Source organism: Halyomorpha halys, unplaced genomic scaffold (genome assembly GCF_000696795.3).
Source record: "Halyomorpha halys isolate HHAL.00 unplaced genomic scaffold, Hhal_1.1 Scaffold560.1, whole genome shotgun sequence".
Classification (NCBI taxonomy): Eukaryota; Metazoa; Arthropoda; class Insecta; order Hemiptera; family Pentatomidae; genus Halyomorpha; species Halyomorpha halys.
In genome coordinates, this window is record NW_027105487.1 from 248,893 (window position 1) to 270,320 (window position 21,428).

The 21,428-nt window shown below is 27.1% G+C and overlaps 1 protein-coding gene across 3 annotated transcripts in view; it reads left to right on the forward strand.

Moving 5' to 3' along the window:
* The window catches only part of LOC106684256 (protein amalgam), a 63,995-nt gene extending 43,935 nt beyond the window's left edge, over positions 1-20,060 (forward strand). Inside the window, exons 4-14 of one of the 3 annotated variants that reach the window (XM_014426227.3) lie at positions 407-616; positions 1,747-1,868; positions 3,994-4,138; positions 4,986-5,083; positions 5,514-5,688; positions 8,805-8,843; positions 10,504-10,631; positions 11,036-11,204; positions 12,508-12,549; positions 15,543-15,640; positions 18,230-20,060. In XM_014426227.3, the coding sequence (XP_014281713.1) occupies positions 407-616; positions 1,747-1,868; positions 3,994-4,138; positions 4,986-5,083; positions 5,514-5,688; positions 8,805-8,843; positions 10,504-10,631; positions 11,036-11,204; positions 12,508-12,549; positions 15,543-15,631 (1,217 nt within the window). In that variant the 3' untranslated portion in view covers positions 15,632-15,640; positions 18,230-20,060. The remainder of the gene's footprint in view (positions 1-406; positions 617-1,746; positions 1,869-3,993; positions 4,139-4,985; positions 5,084-5,513; positions 5,689-8,804; positions 8,844-10,503; positions 10,632-11,035; positions 11,205-12,507; positions 12,550-15,542; positions 15,641-18,229) is intronic. The other 2 variants (XM_014426229.3, XM_067051538.1) reach the window with 2 other exon arrangements.
* The last annotated feature ends 1,368 nt before the right edge of the window (positions 20,061-21,428 follow it).

A 21,428-nucleotide genomic window follows, 5' to 3' on the forward strand; every position in this document is an offset into this window, starting at 1 on the left:
TATCATTCGTGACTTTTTCAATTTTTTTTTCGTCGTCTAAAAAGATAAAATCCCTTTAAGTATCTCTAAAAACATTACATTATCAAGCTGTGCCAGTATTATTTTTGCCTCAATGTGAAAAAATTCTGTCATATCTTTTTCATGTCTACCTTTTTTTCTGAAATTAAATTTTATATTACCAATTTTATGACGTTAGCGGTTAGTGACTAAAGTTTCGTATATCACACTTACGTGTGATTCGAAATTTTCGTTTATCATAAGTGAAAATTTATAACTTTTAACTTCTAATAAGCCAAGCATTTTTAACTCTGGTGATAGCATTTTTAGGTAATAAAGTAATGATGTTAACTCATATAAATAATTGAATATTTTAAATTTATAATATTTTTTTTTTATTTGTGAATAGCTAATGCTGTCATTCAATGGCGAAAAGGGCCCAAAACGAATCTCAAACCATTGTTCTTCGATCGCGTTTCTCAGAACAGCGATCCCCGGGTCAGTTTGGATGAACAGTTCGGTCTTCATATCAAGGATCTTCAGAAGAATGACGCCGATGAATACTACTGCCAGCTCATTGGCAATGAAGACACACTTGTCTACACTGTCGAAGTTTTAAGTGAGTATAAATTTGACTTTCCTTTTATCTTTGTAATATATTTTACTGCTGTTAACCTGTGATGATTACTAAAACATAATAGTGAGAAACATAACATTGCCAATACAACCCCTTCATAGTCATTATTCATTCATATTCGTAATAGTTGAAAGAAATGGTCTATAATTAAAGCAAAATAAGTTGGGTATTCTATAGCTCCCATCTCGTGCCCGTTCATAGTTATATCAATAGAATATTTATGGTTAAGTATGGAGGTTCATCTCTAAATTAAGTAGAAAAAGAAAATCTATGAGTGAAGCTTTAATAATTTAAAAAATGGCTTAAAAATCGGGATGTATGAATAAATAATAAATTAAAGGTTAAATAAATAAATAATATATTATGAGAGAAAGAGAGGGAAGGAGGGGGAGTGAATGATCAAAATCAGCCTGAGGATGAGACTTTCCGTTTGTAATATAATAAAAGATGAAGGCTGCTAGCCAATAAAGAAAATTACATTAACTTTCCAAAATATAACCCCCAAAATAACTTGTCAAATTTAATTAATCTATTCATATAAATGTTTAACAACTTCATATCTATTAGGTTATCTCAATCACATTCATCAGATACTGGTTGTCGACTTCCATACTGTGTCGTAATTACTATTCCTCTTTCATTTTTCTATTTTCCTTTTGAAAACCTTGAGGACGATGGCATTCATAATTTCTATTTTTAAAAGTATTTCCTTTAATTGGGATATCTCAGAGAGTAGAGTACTGCACTTCTATCTCCCTGGCCTAGGTTCAAGTCCTACTGCAACAGATGATTATTTATTGTTATGTCAGTCGAACACCTACAGTGGGATTGGAAGAACTTCCAAGGGCATACTCAGCCACTATAAAGTTTATAATAGAGTACTATAGATAGTATAGTACTGTCTCTTCAAGGACTGAATCCATAATGGATAGCAATACTACTTTATTATTATAAAGAAAGATCAATCTTTCATGATAAAGTGAATCTTATTATTTAACAAAAATAATTAACATTTTACTGTAATCAGTCACTTAAATGCAATATCTTCTTGTTTTATTTATGCACTATAATAATTTATTTTCCATTCATTTTTTCCCCTCAACTTTTTACAGCAAAACCAAAAATTCTGCGGATATACCCAGCGGGATCTAAAACTTTAAAAAAAGGAAGCCCACTTACTCTTATGTGTGAAGCTACAGGTGAACCCAAACCAAAGATTTCATGGACTCATAAGGTAATAACTATTTTTAATGTTAAGCTTTAACTTATCATACAAATTTTTAATGAATATTTTATTGTTTCATGATTCATTCATATAATAAAAATGATTGTAAGCCAAATAAACAATATACTTTAAATGGGTTTGAGCAAAATCAATAAGAATTTTTTTTTTTCTTTTTTTTTTGTGGTTAAACATTACCCAGTATATTAAATATTTTTAGTATATTAAACCAATTGTTCTTCTTAAGGAATAATGAAATTTACAGTTTAAGTGACAATGCTAGAAATACTTAAAACACAATAGCTAACTGATGATTACTAGAAAGATTTTTTATACCATCTTATGTACAACTTTTATTACAATGGACTTGTTTTTAAAAACTTTTGTTTTATTTATTTTACTTTTTTTATAGGAGAATTTCATTTGTTTTACACATATTAAATATTTTATTTTATATATTTTTATAAATAAGAAGTGTACTTTACTAAATGATATAAGCTAATTTTCTATTAATTTTTGAAATATTTTTTAATTTCATTCCCAGGTATATTAAATATTTTGATTATTTTAAATCAGTGTAATAATGCCAGCCGGAATAGCCCCTCCCTATTCCTAGGACGCTCACGGCAGACTCATGCCATCATCGATGACACCGCCTTCAGCGGACCCAGCTGCTTATCTTATAATGCCACACTGGCAAACCAAGATTCATATTGTCAGCATATATACATCCTTTCTTATTTGTATATATTTAATTTGTTATTTTTAGTTTTTTTCTAGGTCAGAAAAAAAAAAAAAAATAATAATGAATTGTACATGTATAATGTATTGCATTATATTATTATGTATTCTGTAACCATATAAATAATAGAGGTTTGAAAAAAATAAAATAAAAAAACAAATAATGGATGAGAACCGGCGTGTTAAACGTGGTATGGCTGTTGGCAAAATTATTGTTATACATTAATTATTAAATAATATTGTTAAACATATATTTTTCAATAAAGCAGATCAGAAAAAATAAAAATAAAAAAATAATGAAATTTAGAGATTGACTTACATTAACAAAATTATCTAATATAATATGTGACATAATATGCAATAAAATTATTTCTAAATTTAAAAACTTGTTTTTTCAAAAACATTGTTTTATATATTAATGGAGAATTTCATTTGATATATCTACATTAGATATCTTATTTTACATAATTTTATACAGAAAAAAAGGTCATTTCACATCACTTTTTTTTATATAACAGGAGGTGGGTTTCAGCTTATTCTGCTACAGACCTTGAATTATTAATATAGACTGTCTAACATAAACAAGGAAGTTTTCCTAAAAGCAGGAAATCTCTAGTCCAGTAGGAGCCTAATAAAAAAAAGAAAATAACATGACAAGTTCAGAATTTTACGAAAAAACAAACTTTGTGTAGTTCAGTCTCTTGAAAGACTCCATCAATTGTACAAGACAAACAAAAACAAATTTAGGCAAATGACAGAGGTCACTGTAGACTTAATAAACACATGTTCAATCTTAAGCTTATGGGATCTGCAGATTTTGTAATACTAAGGACGTAATGATATACTGCATCATCTGCTGGCGTACCCAATTTGCATGGTTGAACTTCATACTGTTTGGACCCAAAACAGTGTGAACTGATCAATCCTTTTTAAGCATAATTAGACTCATGGAATCTACTCATCTCAAACTTTCATTAGCTTATTATAATGTAATGTTGTTAACGTTATAATGTAGTAGTGGTCATCGACTGCTGTGCTTAAGCTGTTGTTCTTTAAGCCTTTTTTTAAAAAAAAAAAGAAGGTAAATTTAATTTAGTTTTAAAGAAAATGTATCTAACTTACTATGCTGCAATTTAGAATTATCTAATTTAAATAGTTTTTTAGTCATTGCTTCTTATTCAACTAAAAACGTGATTCTAAAAAGAAACACAAAGTGTAAACTTTCTCATTTTCTGTTGAAAATCAGACCATTGTCTATATGATTTTTTTTTTCGGGCTAATTATTAATGTGACAAACTGTATATGTATATTTATATAAGTAATTAATTTCTAAAAAGTGGAAGTTACTTAAACTAAATTAAAAAGAACAATTACAATATTGTATTTTTTTTTCCAGAAAAAACATTCCCACGTTGAAGAATCTTTCTCTGAAGAGACTATTACTATTGACAAAGTGTCTAGGAAACATAGTGGTGATTACACATGTATAGTCAACAATGGAAAAGGAACCGATAAGCTAACCACTTCAATTACAGTAGAATGTGAGTGTTTATTACAGTTATAGTCTTTAGTTTATTTATCTTTGAAATTTAATCACAAATATCCATTGAATTTTTATCTTAATGCAGTGATTCTTATGCCTTTAAAACATGAACCGAACACATTAGATAAAATTTTAAAAATTGTCTGTAATATACTTCACTGCAAGTATGAGGTATTTTATTGAAAAAAAACACACAAAAAAAAAAAAAACTGTATTTCACATTGACTTAATTTCTGACTTTTAATCATAAAACTAATTATTTTCATCAATATTTTTTTATTTTAAAGGAGATGGTCAGGGTTTTCTGTCGAGGAAAATGATTAATTAATAGTTATAACTACTTATTAATAGCTAACTTTTCTATCCACACCACAGAGCAGTCTCTATCAGGGGAGGCTGTTGCAGGCAAGTGTATTAGGTGTCACCTTAGCAACCTAGCAACTACGGCGGTGTCAGTTCAATTCTGACCTGGGCGAGTTGACTTTTATTTCATGCTGGTCCAATGGAACAAAAACTCAGCCTTCCTCCTCTAGTTAGAATAGATAACCTTTAGGATAACCCTTTCTCCCTTATGTCAGAAATGACTAGGAAGGGGATAAACAAAAAGAATCTTTATCAGGGCTTTTGTGATTGGCGGAGGTGTTGACCTGATGAACATCTGTACTGTGGATCAAAATGTTGAATATTGATAAATTGAAAGCCTGGTATAAGATATATTTATAATTGAAATATTACTGCATATATTTAAAAAAATTTCATTTATGAGTCTTACTGGCTGAATTTCTCCACAACGGCCCTTTGCCAGCTTTTCAACTCATTTATTACTATGTATATCTTATTTTCAGATGAACCAGAAATTGAAATCAGCAGTGATATCGTTCATTCTGGGGAAGGTTATGAATCAGAATTGACTTGTGTAGTACATGCTCATCCTGGTGCTAAGGTAATTACACATTTATTTTATTAAATGCTTAAAGGCTGGAGATCTAGAATGCTCTTTCCACTTACATAATTAATTTTCATTACGAAGATATTTGTATTTTCATCAATTAATTATGAAAAAAAATATATATATTATAAAAAAGGGGAGCTAGATAACTTTTTAATTCATTTACAGTTAAGATATAAAAAATAAAAATAAAACAATTTATTTATTTATTATTACTTATTTATTAATAATCAAAATCAAGATGAAAAAGTTCTTTTCATTAAAAATAAAAACTTTATTTTTAAGGACAGTTTTACTTATTATTGTAATTAAAATTACTAACTTTCATCATCTGACTATTCAAAATCAATTTGTTTAATTTGTTCTTTTGGCATTTGATACTATATTTTGGGAGGTTCTTTAAAAGATTATTAATTTTTTCTAGGTTACTTGGTTTAAAAATGACCAACCTTTGAAAGAATCACATCATATTTCTCAACTGAAAAACGGAAACAGTCACAGCCTTCGAATTGCAGCTACTAAAAAGTCGGACTTTGGAAATTATAAATGTGTTGCTAACAATTCAATTGGGACAACTTCCAAAGTTATTGCTCTCTCTGGTAAGTGTCTATGTTAATCTTAATTATTTTATGTCTTTTTTTTCAATTCTGTGGGAAGTCTGCACACACAGTATTAACAGTTAAGCTAGGCTAGGCTTCCATTGATTCCATGTTTTAGTTCTTTACCTTTTACGTCATTATAATATTTCTGGGTAGCCTCACAATGTTTAGAAGTATTTTTTCATTTATTGAAAAGTTCCAAGAGCATTGGTATTTATTAAAAGAGCGTAGCTATTGACCTGGCTTATTGCAAATGTGCGTAGTTTTGGTACAAAATTTTATGTTTCTTTTACAATTTAAAATATGATCTCTTTATATTGAAGTTATTGTCTGCATTTTAAAACAGTAGTTGATTTAATGTTATGACCTCATATTTTGTTTTTGTTATACCCAGAGTTCTATTAAGTTGACTATTTGTCCTGAAACCTTAAACCTTATGTCCTTTAATTTAAATAATTTAGGGATACATTTTGTCAGGTAAAAGTATATAACATTTGCTTTTATGTAGATTAATTATATAATTTATATGTCAGCAATTAATTATATTATTTCATTGGATTATTAAACAAACAATTTTCTATTTGGTGGGGTCATTCTCAAATAAACTGACACTTTGTTGTCTTGTGATCACTTCTTGTTCTAGAAGAATGTAGAAGTAAGAATTATTCTTTGGCTTGTCGAAGAATAATTCTAACTCTTTATATTTTTAAACTGTTGAATTTATCCATACTTAACTATCAGGGCTACTGTCAGACTACTCCAGACTCTTGGCAAAATTATTCAGCACACTCCCTTCAATATTCAGACACTCTACTTAATATTTTGTATTTTATTTATGTGATACATATAAATATATGTGTTGAGATATTTAAAAAACAAAGCTTAATGCTACATTCTATAATAATAGTAGTTTATTGTTTTACTTAAAAATACAACACAATTTTTTTGTTTTAACAAAATTACTTAATTATGATGGTATGAATATTTAATTATAATTACTTCTGTAAAGTTTTCATAAAACTAATAGACCTTCAAGTAACTAAAATTAATCACAATGCTCATATTGATTTCTTTTCTACAAAAGTTTGAATAATCAAATCAAAATTCAATGAACTTGCTAACCTTTTTATTTATACTATAAACAATGTACATATATATTTATAAATTAGAATAGACTAATAGACTGTGATAAACTTGTTTGACAACAAAAGGATATATTGTCATTGTATTGTAATTGTTTGTTATAATAAAAGTAGGATAAGAAATTTTAAAAAAATAATAAATAAAAAATTCAGTTTAATCAAGAAATATTCTCATAGCTTAGGGTTAATAAATAAAGGGATTTTTATTTTTTTAAATTCCTAAAAAATTGAGAAATCAAGAAACTCGCACTCCACATCAGGTTTTGCACGCTTGGAAACTGGTATAACAAATACATATGGGACAAGAATAATTTCTAGGAACTTGAATATTTGCTTTTGTATTTTTTAAATTTCCCAAGTGATAGTCTGAATGGCTTAGATAGGAAAGTCGGATGGATAATACTGAGCAGATGTTAATTATACATCTGTTAATTACTAATTTTTAAAAACAAAACAAATTTATTAAGAAATTGGTTAATACATTTATTCCAGACTTTATTTTATGCAATGAAATATTAACACACATGTGTATGAAGAAACTTACAGCAGTTTTATTAAAAATAAATTCTTATCTGGAAGTGTATTTTCTCCATATTTTTAAAAACTTTAAAGATATTAATGAGTGTATTATTTTATGATTATCAGAAACTGTATTTGCTTTGCAAAACGTGGAGACGTCAATATTTTAGCGTTTCATTTGCTAATTCTAATAATTTATGCTACCGGTAAATTAATTTTTCTTTTAACCTAGAAGAAATATGTTTAAGTTAGGAATATATCTTAGATATTTATTTCACAATTTCAGTTTCTCAATTAAGGATTTTTGGATAGGATAAAAATCTATAAGTATATAATACTAGTACAAATAACCTTTCTAATACTTTTTAGTTGGAATTTATTACATAAAAGTCTTTTTTAATTAAGATGAACTCTAGATTAACAAAATTATATTTTTGATCCCAAGTATTTATAAAAATAAGGCTCTATAATGTTAATTTCCGCCTAGAACCAGCTTTATTGAAACAGATTATATTAATAAACTACTCCATAGAGGTGATAACAATTTAGCAGAGAACTGAGTATTTGTATAAAATTTTAATAATTGAAAATTAAGTGTTTGATATTTATGACATTATTTGTAAATTTTCATTTACTAGTTCTAGTCAGTGATATATATATATATATAATAAAGTGTATATATAGATTATTTGCAAAGCAAAATTTTCCAAAAAATTAATAAAACCTGTTATGGGTTATTTATATGAAAAGAATAATATATTATAATAATTGTATTAATAGTTGATTATACTATGCTCTTGTATTATCTTTTCCTTTCCTTAGTATATACTAGTATACAGAATATTGTGATTTTTACATCTTCAAGAACAATGTAATTATGTATTCTGTGGAATCAAAGGTCTAATAAATTGTAATTTTTGAGGCTGCGGTTGTCAAGTGTTCTAAGGTATTGTTACCCTTTTTGTTATGTTTTTGTCAGGTGGAGCATTGGTTCAAATTCAGTCTGAATGTGTTTAATTCTTGGAGAATGAAATCCTACTTGATCCAGGACAATTTTCTTAGTAGTTTTCATTAATCAACATTGTCAATTGGGTTAGATTCCACTTACAACAGTGAGATTTAAGTTACATTTGGCTTATTTAATTTTTTGAAAATTCGGATTCAAAATTTTTGGTTTCTGTTACAATATACCTACATATTAACTCTAGTTCGTTGTGTATTTGATTTTCTCTCAGTTTATCTAAAGATGGGATCAAAACTATATTTTAGTAATTAAAAGAAAATTAAACTCACAACCTGCCAAATGAAATTAGGAAGATTTGACTATGCTATTAATAGACATACTCTTTAATCTGCATTATATTGTCTTCATTTTTAAAGATATATTTTTACTACATTTACACTGATTATGTATTGTTTTAGCTTATTCAATTTTATATTAAAATATCTTTACAGGTTTAGAACCTGGAAATGCTCAAAACCAAGTAAATATAGGTAATTTTTAGCCTTAAATGGATGCATTATCACACAGTTTTGATGTTAGCACTTTGCTGAGTTGTTCACTCTTAAAACATTTAAAAAGAAAACTTTTGGTGATGGAACAATTTACAAATCATTGTATCATTTCTGGATAAATAATATTACATAGTATATGGTATTGATTTCTACATTTTACTTCTGTTTTATTTAATTGAAATACAGAGACAACTATTGCTTCTTCACTATCCTGCATCATTCTATTTTGAAGCTAACTAAAACAAAAAGATAATAACGGAAAAAAAAAAAAAAATATGACCATTTCTAATCAGAATTATTGGAATAAAAAAAAAGTTTTTATTGGAAGAAGATAGTTGACCGTAAACTAAAAATTATGATGCCAACTGAGATTGTCTCAGAACGTCATTCTTATCAGCCCTGACGAAGCCCTGCAAAGTGGGGCAAAATGTTGGTTAATAATAAATAATGTTTTGTTTCTATTTTGAAACCTTTATTGACCGCCACCCGAACTATCATCCTCCAAAAAAATTTATATATTCAATTTCATAGAATGTGAAATTAATTGACTTATAGTGGTGTATTTCCTGAGCAAAATGCACTAGATTTCTTTACATAGATATATTTTCAATTGAATATCCACCAAATCGTGTCCTGATTCATAGTTCTTTTCTTCTATGCTTTAAGGCAAAAATAGATTACAAAACTAATTTTAATTATGAAGAACTTATTTGTACTATCGTTTTTATTATAAATAATTTATTTCAGTTTGTTTATGTATTGTGCATTATGTCAAGAGAAGGCTCTTTTTTGAGAAGAATTTAACTCTTTTGAGATTTCACTTATTTTACTCATTAAAAAAATTATATTAGAAGATCAGTTATTACCCTTGAGTAATTAATAAAAGTTTAAAGTAATTATTTATGTTTTTCAAATCAACTTTTAGTTATTTATACTAAAGTAAAATATATTTTTGTCTCAAATTTATATTTTCATTATTCTAGGGAAAAAACATAATCACTATATATTTACCAATAGATTCACCAATGGTCTAACATCTAATTGTTTTTGTTCTTCATGAAAACGTACTAATGTCAAAGTGTTTTGAACAGTGTTAAGCAGTGTGTGTTCTAATTTCTTGTGACAGGCTAAATTTCTATTATTAATGCTTTGTTTGGCTTACAAATCTTTAATGTGATCAGTAACACAAGTATAGCTAGGGAGCACTATTTTTTTATTATTAACAATCTCTAATATTTGTTCCTAACATTCATTATAAGTAAGATTTATAATTATTTTTTAAAAATTTGGTTCAAGCTTTTGTAAATAGCATGACGACCTATCTCTAAAAGTATCTGCGGAAACATTATTTGTCATGAATTTTAGTATACTTCGTAATTATTCAGAAAAAATGGAAGATGTGACATTAATATTCTATTTTTCAATTTGTTTTCATATCCTAATTTAAATTTCTTAGCTGTGTGAATTATTTGGGACTAAACGATAGTGCCTTTTATTAAATATTAAATAATAGTGCTTCTAAAAAAGTTAATTATAATTGTTATGTTCCCTGAGCTTAAACTAATTCACTGTTTGTTTAAATATAACTTGCTGATCATTTTGGAGTATGTAATGTAATGAAATTTTTTATATTACGTAGGTCTACCTCCTACACCAGTTTTTGAAAGCGCCACTATTGCTGAAGATGAAAGGAGTCCTCGCCTCACTTGGAAAGTAGTCAGCCATTCTCCGATTGAGCAGTTTGAGCTTATGTACAGAAAGCAAGAGGTAAAATTTTAATAAATTAATTTACTTTGCAACTGTTTTATTAACACAGTAGAAATATCAACACTAATACACATACTGTTCACTGAACAGTACAATACACATACCATTATTTTAATAATTTGAAAATATTGTTTATTATAATTATAAAATAGCCCCATAAATATCAAATTTTTGAAAATTACAATCTTGGCTTACTTTTCTAAAACATTGTTACTTCTAATTTTAGGATTTATAATTGTTATAATTTATAATTGTTATATTGTAAAAACAAAGATATTTATAGATAAAAAAAATAATTTTAATTATCATGATATAAAATAATGATCAGTATCATGATAGTTTTTGCATCAAATAAGAAAATATTATGAAGCACACGACAACAATTTTCTTTGATTATATTTTAGGAAGACCAATGGAAAACTGCATCTCCTTCTGTTACCAGTGAAGGTGAAAATGTGTACATGGCAAGGCACACTTTGAAAAATTTAGAGCAAGGTACTTATTTAGCTCAGATTAGAGCCAAAAACAGCTATGGATGGTCTTCACTTTCTGAAGTTAAATCTTTCTCTGGAGGTTTGTATATCAAGCATTACTTAATATATAAATGGGTTCTTTAATTAGTTATGGCTAAAATTTACTTTAGTTTTTTTCTTTTCATTTGCGCTATTTAAATTTAGTTCAGTAGTTATTAAATATTTCATTATGTTTATTTTTATTTTGTTATATTATGTATTAGCTTGTAATATATAAAGGGTTGAAAATGACATTTTAAACATTATTGTATTAAATTAATTTAATGATTCTTTAATAAATTCCTTAGTTCTATCAGACATTCATTATTTGGTGACTGCTATGTATCTGATTTTATCTGACTGTTGCAAACTTTGAAACTAAAATGGTTTTTGGCCAATCACAGAAGGATTTATTTACTTCTGAAAACTGCACATATGGTGTCTAATAATGCCTCATCATTTTTGTTTAGCTCATTTTCAAGACTATTAGAGATACAAATAAAATAATAATTGGAGCTTAGCTTGATAAGATCTTTCAACTTTAAAAAAATCTTCAGTTTATTCATCCTTGTTGATGAGAAATAATTTGTTTACGCTGTATTGATTATTTCAGGTCTTAATCTGTATTATGCATGTAATACCATAAAACATTTGAAATATGTAACAATTCATTAGCACCATAATGATGATTGAGATGGTTGTGGTGAGGCTAATTAACATAATTACATCCAGTATTCATTTAAATTCTAAGTATTGGTGACATGAAAGTTGGTTGTCAGAGTCATCAAACATATTCCATCCAACATATTTCATAACCTTTAGCAAACCATGGATTAATGAATACACATTTCGTTATTCAAAATATAGCACTAATTTATTTTTAAACCTTACTAAACATTTTGGTGGAGATATCATTGACGATAGAGTAATTCAAGAAGTTGGTTGAGAGGTGTGGTCTAGAAAGTAAACAATGTGATTGTAAATTTATTTGTTATGTGTCGACGATACATGAGGGTTCAAATGCAATTCAGAGTTCTGATTCATGATAAAACTTTTAGATAACCTGATCTGAAACCCTGGACTCTTCACCCTAATTTAAACTAAATTTTAATTAAATTTTGCTCTTATTATAAGTTTTCATTCTTGTCCATATTCACCATCAACTTCTTCTTGTATTAATAAACGTTTATTTACTATTTTTATATTAATGGAAAGAACTAGGCTATCATTAATATGTCTTTTCTAACCCTACTTTTTATAAATTTATTATTTATTTATATCTAAGTGCACAATTTTTATTTTGCTTATTATAACATCACGCTTCTTTATCATTTATTTGGTTTCCTTTTCACCTATAATTACAGATGTAATTGGAGAAGGAGGTGCTATGCAGTCTAAATTATTAGGTAAGTTATTAATGACAACTTTTTATTGTTTGATCAATTTGCTGTAAATAAAAATTGCTTTACATTTGTCACAGATGAATGAAATAGTAACTGCATCTTATTTAATTATGCATTCCATAAACTAATTTTCATCATATCATTTATATTTCTTGTTCGACTGAATTTCTTCTATTTTCAATTTGGTTTATTATTAAACTATTACTTTCTTGATAGTTCAAGTTAATCAAAAATTATTAATTTATTATAATTATAAATACATAATTCTTGGAATTCTCAATCAAAGATATTTCTATAGGATAGTAAATAATGTTACACAGAAAGCTTGAAATTCAAAAATTGTTTATCATCTTTTTATAATCCAACGTCAAGGAATCTCTTTCATAGTGTGTGCAGTTTTTATTACAAAGACAGTCATGTTCAATTTTGTTAAGTAAATAATTAATATACTTTTAACATTATGTATCATTTTTATTACTTATTCAATTTTATTTATGTATTTATATTCAATTAAAAAAATTAGCAACATCAATTTTTCTTTATTTAGTGAATGGTTTTTTCCATGTTTCTAAAGAATTTTACTGAGTGGACTTGACCATAATTGTAGCTGCTCATATCATGTAACTGTATCAATGAGAATATAGATGTGGATAGTTATTAAAGTCTTATATGTTTGTTGGCTTCAACCTCTATATAAAATAGAAGCATTACTAGAAAAAAAAATGTTTTAAATATTCAGTTATATCTCATGGAATATCAGTTTGGAGAATTATCATTGAAAATATGTATAAAAACATCTACCTTTCGTAAATCAACATGGTTCATTTGTCCCCCCTGGTTATTTGTTTTAAGTAGTATTTATTCCCATAAGTCTGAGTGAATTACCTTCCAAACATTAACTTGACCACATGATACCTTTATATTAATACCTTTATCACCACAGTTGATTTCTTTCACTTTTTTTTTTATTTTCCTCGATATGAAAAATTGGAGTTAGAGTCAAAATACAATCTAGAAAGACATTTTGATTATTGAATGAACTAAACTGAACTAATGATTTAATCAAACACAAATTTCATTAAGATTGTTTAAAACATGAAAAAATTGGTAACTTTTTATCGTCCTATGAATGGGCCTATACTATACATGACTATAGAAAAAATATAGACGAATAACAAATGTTGTTAGGGTAAGGAACTAAAAATTCTGTTACACATTATAAAAAGGTGCAAGTTATTGTATGGACTGTTGTTGATCTCTGATTTTTTTGTTTGTATTGATTATTGGTTTTATTATTAATATTACTAAATAAAGTGAAAGTGATATTTCATAAGATATAAAAGAAGAAAGACTATTTCTTCATAGTTCTTAGTAAATTTATCATGATTTTATTCTTCAACTTGAATATAAATAATTTTCTAGTCTTAATATTTCTTGTTTTTTTTTTTTTTTTGTTTTATAAATATTTGACTGCTTTTATTTGTGTTGAAAAGTTTATAATACTAATATATATTGATTTAGGTACCTTCTGTTTTATTATTTATTTTTAAATAATTAAGTTTTGACACAAAACCTTTCTGATCTGCTTCTCAACTACTGTTGCTGCACAAATTTCAGTAGCTCATGCATATATACCAATATATTCTATATATACTTATGAATCACATCAATAAATACAGAAAAATTACAATATGCTTATACACAATTGAAAAAAAATTGTTCAGCTAAAACAATTATATTATTTAAGTATTTTTCAAGTTATATCATTTCAATCTTGATCAATATATTTTTACACCAACAAATTAGTGCTTTTTCTACCAAAAAAATAGTTTAATGACCAAATGGCCATGTAGCAGGAAAACTTATAATTCCATAGAAATCGTAATGCAGAATAATTCAGTCTACTGTTGTTGACAATTTAGATTCAGATTCACACTCTTATAATAATCCATTGCATATTATTTCCAAAGGCTCATATTTTACAGAAGAATCAGCCAAAAGGCTTCCCATTGATGCCCTTATTTCTAGAAAATGAATTAAATGAGGTTCAAATGTAAAGAAGGTAATTCTACTTATTATAGAATGACTATTTAATAAAATCTTATTCCATAGTATATTTTTCACTGTTGTTTGGAAAAAAACAAAACAAATTATAGTATGATCTTGATAGTCTGATATTTGTTAATCTGACAAGCTCGTGACCACTAGGAAAACATTTTTATAGACGAGAATGGGGGGCAAGCTTGGGCGTAGGCAAAGAGGAGCAGAGGGAGCCGCGGCTCCCCCATATATTTTTGGAACCCAAAAAAAAAAAAAAAGAAATTAGTGAACTTAAAAGACAGATGATTTCTTTCTGGAAATATACTATAATAGGAAGTTTACATTGTTGAGTTGACATCTCTATGGATCACAAGATCAAAACCACACCTTTGAAAAGATAAGATGGATATATGTCAATTCTTTGATAAAAAAGGTAAGATTCAATGAGCACAATTATTCGTCATACACTTATTTCTAAAAATAATGGTGGAAATGAATAAAAAAGAACCTTTTTTAGATTCCATTTTTCCTATTATAACTTACAGTTTACCAGTTTAGTTATTTCAGAATGTTTGTTTAAAAAAAAAATGAAAAAAGGCCACTATCGTAGAAGAGATGGTTAGTATTTTTTATCTGAGATCTGCTACCCCCTTGGCGAAATCCTGCCTATGCCTATAGGCGGAGGGGAATAAAAAGCTTGTTTCCCTGTTACATGCTCGCCACTTATCATTAATCTATTCCTATAGTGGTTATATTTTCATCATAAACAAGTATTAATAAAAAAAATTTAGCTTTGCTTTATTTTAATCTTAATTTTGTATTGTTTAAATCACTACATAAGTTTTGTTCTTTAAGTATTAATACAATAAATTTAGTTTTGTTTGGTTCAATACAAATATATGATCTGTATATATAGTATTGATGAGAGATATGTATTTTTATTTTTTATTTTTTAGAAGAATCAAATTCAGCTGCATGCAACCAAGGGATCAGGACATATCTAGTTTTTATGATGTCTCTTTTTGTTGGATATCTGTTCTCCTAAGCTATAAAGGTAAATAATTTTAAAATTAGTTTACAATTTAATAAGAGCTAATAAAAATATTTAGAACATTGTTGATAATTTCTGGTCATATATCATGGCTTGAGAGGTAATATGACTTACATCCAAATTTCATTAAAGTTGAGTTATGTTTACTGAGTCATAAAAATGTCTTCCTATTTAAAGAGTGAATGCATAACTATAACAAAATTATAAGCTTAAAACCGAGTTGCTAGCTTTCATCTTGAGAAAAATTTAGCTACATTGAGTGTCAAAAGTATTCAAAACTAAAATAGATTTTCCATTTAATACAATTTTTCACAGAACTTCTGGAAGGCATAACAAATGTTTCAACTGTTCATCAAATCCGAAGAAAATATGATTTCCGTGATACCATTATAGATTAGAGGAAACCAAACACCAACTTTAAAGAAAAGAGTATGTTTAGGATAATTTAACATGGAGGGAGGTGGGAGGGTTTAGTGATGGTTTGAGGCTGTTATTTTTTTTTTTTTTAAGAACAAGCATTTTTATCACAGATAGATAAAGTATGTTGATGTACTAAAAAGAAAATTGATTTTCTTATGAATATCTGAATACTTTTGACACCTAAATTTTGATATTTTTTGAGTCTTATGTTAAAAATTTATACAATAAAATTATTTTTGTTGTGAATTTCACATTTTGTTTTTAAGTACTGGCCTCTTAACATAAACTAAAATACTTTTACTTATTTAATACGCAGTATTTTTTACTCTGTGTATGTAAAAATAAAAGTATTCTTTAAACAATTGAAATACATTTGGAAACAACTGATTAAGATATTTTAGATGGTAAAATATTTTTTGAAATATAGAATTTTATTTTGTAATGTTACAAAACTCATGTTAAGAATTGAAAGCTAAATTTATTTTTACATGGCTATAAAAAATACCTAAGTAGAAATAAGGTAGATGTAGTACCTTAGATTTGAACAGCTGTAGCCTTCTTAATACCCAATCAATTGGCCTGAAAGTTTACCTACAGCTAGAGTAATATATCTACTTTCAAAATAAAATAAAGGAATCAATTTTGAAGGAAGTTTAGGAGAAATTTTGGGCGATTACCCAAACCATTATCAATAGGCCATATCTGAGACCCCTGGTATACAGTAAACTTTATTTTTTACCAAGGAACTATCAAAATTAAATTTCATCATCATTTAAATCATGAAAAAAGTTATAGCAGAAGGTAGTAATATGATGGGTAAATTTAGGAGATTACTCTTCACGTTCTGGACACACATACACCCTGTCCAGTCTACTGTCTTGCCCACCACACAATTGGTGGACATGACAAAGACATTACGATGTCTTCTTTAAAATTCTCTTGACAAATAAAACAAAACCAGTTCTCCCCACATCAGCAAGCCTGTGAATCCTGTATGACTAGTTCCATTTCTTCAGTCTGGTAGAATTACTCTGCTACCCAATTTCGGCTTAGATATTGTTGGGAGTAAATTGTATCTTTCCAAAGTATGCCTAGGGATCCCAAACAGCTCAGCTGCTTTGTAGGATGACATTCCTTCTTTCATCGACTTCAACGCATATTTTAGTTGTCCTTCTGTCTATTATCCTCTATTCTTAACTTGTAGAGAAGCCATTTGCACAGAAAGAAACATCGAAACAGTTAATAAACAATCAATTACTAACAAAACAGCATTGTTATAATGAAAAATATGCTCGATAATATTGGAAACAAAGGGTGTTCTAATATGGCCTACCTAGGAATCAATAAGCCATATTAGGGAAACCTCCGGTTTTTACTGAAGGACACCCACTTCATTTAAAAAAAAAACACGCAATTCAAACAATACTTTAGTAATATCCTGAAAGAGGAGATTCTTAACTATCAAAATCATCAACAAGTTCCCAGATAGCTCAAATATATCATTTGCAAGAAACATGAGAACTTATCTCAAAAATAACAATGAAGTGTGACCTTCAAAGCTACTCTTGTGAATCGCAAAACTCATCTTTTCATAACCTCTTGCTGTTCTGATGTCTTGTCTACCTACAGATACAGGCCATGTTTAGGTCACCTACATTATTTGAGAGTGATTGAATATAATTAAAAGTGGAAAAAAAGTACAAACACGTTACTTGTAGATTTTCTAACATATCTTATTTTTAACTTAGTTTTGAAAGACTAATCACATAAAAATGAACAATAATAATTCTTTTAATGTTTTTGTTTTGTTCTCTCTTTTTACAATAATTTATCTGTAGCAACTTTATGATTATAAATATTTTAAACAATCCATAAACTTTTTGAATCTAGATCTTAAATCTAAAATTAAAACTGTAATTTTTTATCAGAACCTTGTTACTTACTGAAGTAGCCTTGTCAAGAATTCTCCAATTTTTTTTTTTATATGACATTGGGCTAACTATATCTCACAAACTATCACATACTACAAACACTTATTTGTTTTTAATGATGACAACTAATATTTAATGATTCAATGACAGCTTGTAAAACAGTTTTGTTCAAACACACCTACTTTCATTACTATCTTTAATAATATAAGTGTAAATTAATCAATGATTTTTTTTTTTTAAGTGTACATCAGTGGACTGGTCTAACAAATGAGATGAACTAGAAGAAAGACTATCGGAAGATTGAGAATGCCTTACAACCTTTACCAAGCTTCTCTAAAATGCTTATTCTGTCATGGGATCAATAATAAAATTAAATTCTACTTGTTGCTTTACATAAATTATTATTTTGTCACATCAATAGTTAGTAATTGCATTCTCTTTTTTGTCTCTTCTTCATTTATCAGAAAAAGCTTTTATAAAAAAAAAAATTAATTTGTGTTAAATATGACATTTAAATTATTGTAATTAGTATATGTATAGTCTTCCTAGTGTTGAATATAACAACTTTTACCTAGTAAGCAATTCAAATTTATTTATTGAGAATGAGTTCCGTTAACACAAATCCTTAATTGTATTAAGGTTATGGGCTATTTTGTACAAAAATATGTGTAATATTAAGTTTTTTTTTAAGCATGAAACTCGATTTAATTTTAACTAAATTTATGTAAATGGAAGATGCCATATTTCTTTTTTTGTCCCTAAAATCAAATATTTCAATCACTAAATATATATATATAATAACATGAATTGTTAATAAGTAATCGGAACATTTAAAACCAAAGTATTTGTTTTTGTATAAAAATTGTTGTGAATATTCAATATATACCACATGTTATAGTTTATAATTATGTTTAAGTATGTTAATAGAATCTTAACTAGATTAGGATAGCTGTGTGAGTGTCCCTTCTTATTTAAGCTTCTAAAATATTTAGAGTTATGGACATTGTTGAATAACTTAATTTTGTGAGGTAATACAAATACCCACATATATATCTTTATTCCATATTTAAATTTAATGTTTGTTTTATCACATGACTTTGAATTTAGATAAAATTCATTCCGTACCACAAATTAAGTTCTTAATTGCAGTTTATTTGAAACAATATTTATAATTGATTTTAACACAGGGTGCCTTTTTAAAAAAATTGCACAAAACCCTTCTTACCATCTGAGATATTTTTATATGAATGTAAAATTATTGTTATCACATAGGCGTGAAGTGAAAAAAACTGCAGGAAGGGGTGAAGTTAGCCTGACCATACCGTCCTTCCAGGCCAAGATTGCAACATACTTGTTCCTTATCTAGACCACTCTCTAAAATAATAAGCAAAATTTTATGAATGATGAAATTCCAATAAAATATTATTTAAATTACTTACTGATGTTTGTTAAAGTAATTTCCAGATGGTTTATGTAAATTTATTAATGATTGTTTTAAGGTGAAGTATGTTTTGAGAAATAGGGGAACAGGTACAGAGAGAAATGTTTGTGAACAGAGCATGCTGAGTGGTATGATTATTTCACCGATATTCTTTAGTAGGAAACACTATAGTAGGACCATTTAACAAAATTTACTACAATGTTTAGAAGTAGAACAGTAAATGAAACTATTCATATTTTGGTGTATTCATCATGTTTATATATAAATATGTTAGATTGAAAAAATAAAAAATGTAAAATCACGTATGTGTAAGGAATATACAATCATAAATCTGAAGATTTTTAATGGCTACTTTAAGCCATTTATTTAATTTTGTAATATATAATTTATGTACATTTTATTAAAACACCTTATATCTGGTATTCAAGGAGCCTTATAGTGTGTACAATTTAAGGTTGTCAGGTAAAAGTTGTGAGAACTTTTCTGCTACACTGACTCAATTTTGTAAATATGAATTATTATTGTCGAGGTGGGATTTGCACCATTGTATAGATAGGATGTATGAAAGATATATTGTATTTAGTGGCTTATAATATAATAAAGTAAATTAAACAAACATTTTTTCCCCTAATATATGTATTTATATGTATTTTCCAGTGTATGTATTGAACCAAAAATATTTAAAATGGTAAAAATATTTCATAGACTTGAGACGTAATCAAGAACTTCATTGGAGGGCATAGTAATAAAAGAAAACACAATAAGTGTATTACGTCTTTTAATGTGGCATTTTGGTTCTAATTTGTTTACGTTCATGAAGGCTAAACTTAACAAGATAAAACCATAAGAATCACAAAGAATAAATACACATTTAGTATGGAAATACCTGGGTGAACATGAAACAATTTAATAGTATACTTACAAAAAATTATATGAATATTAGTTAAACAGGAAATATGAAAATTTAAAGTTCAAATAAGGTGAAATGAATTAAAGACTGAGATATGGCAGTTATAAAAAAATTCCATCAACCGGAAGTAAGAATGATAAAACAAGAGAAAATATGAATTGGGTTCCCAAAACATAAAGTAAATCTTTTTTTTTGTTTATGTGAGCTCATATTTTCATGAACAAGTTTACATTTTTTAAATAATTTTATTCTAACAATTCCAAGCAGAATACAAATGAAGAATATTTTGCTATGTTGGGTGATTTTTGTTAACATACTTAAGCCTTTCTGTCGATAGAATGAACCAAATCCATAAAATTAGTTTTTGTATTTTCAATATTGATTTAGAATAAGTCGACACTAGAATAGATAGTCAAGAATTTAAGGAAAATGAAGAGGATAATGGAATGTAAATTTTAGGAGACTAGTATTTTAATATTTCTGCTATACTTTTACAAAAAAATAAATAATAAATTAAAATAAGACTTATGCAAATAAAAATATTGATAAAAGTACTTTATCAATTTCAATGTTGAAATTGAAGTGAGTCCTTTTGTTCACTAAAGGGATCATAATATAAGCCATTTATTTGCACAAATATCTCAAGAGGTCTTTTAATCGATGTACAGATGTCTATCAACACTCAAATCGAAGCTAGGTAAACACATCATGTAGTTTCTTCAAATGAAAATAAAATTATCCTTATATTTATCAAAATAAATTCAGGAACTGTTGATTTCTTGTTATATGGCAAAAATAGAAAAATATTGGGTTATGAAAAACTATATCAAAGGAGCTATTGAGCATAAAGTGCTCTATAGGGAATACAGTCTCAGCAAACTTTAAAAGGTTTTAATCACTTTTTTGGTTAAGCGAGATGACGTCGAAAATATTTTCATTTTTAAAACCATATCATGTTTTTTCATTAAAAAAATCTTTCGCAGCATAAAGTTTTTGTAAATTGATACCATAGATTTTTAAAAAAACAAAAAAAACAAGATGGCAGCAAAAAGAAAAAAGGATTTTGCACACCTAGATTTGTCTAAAGTT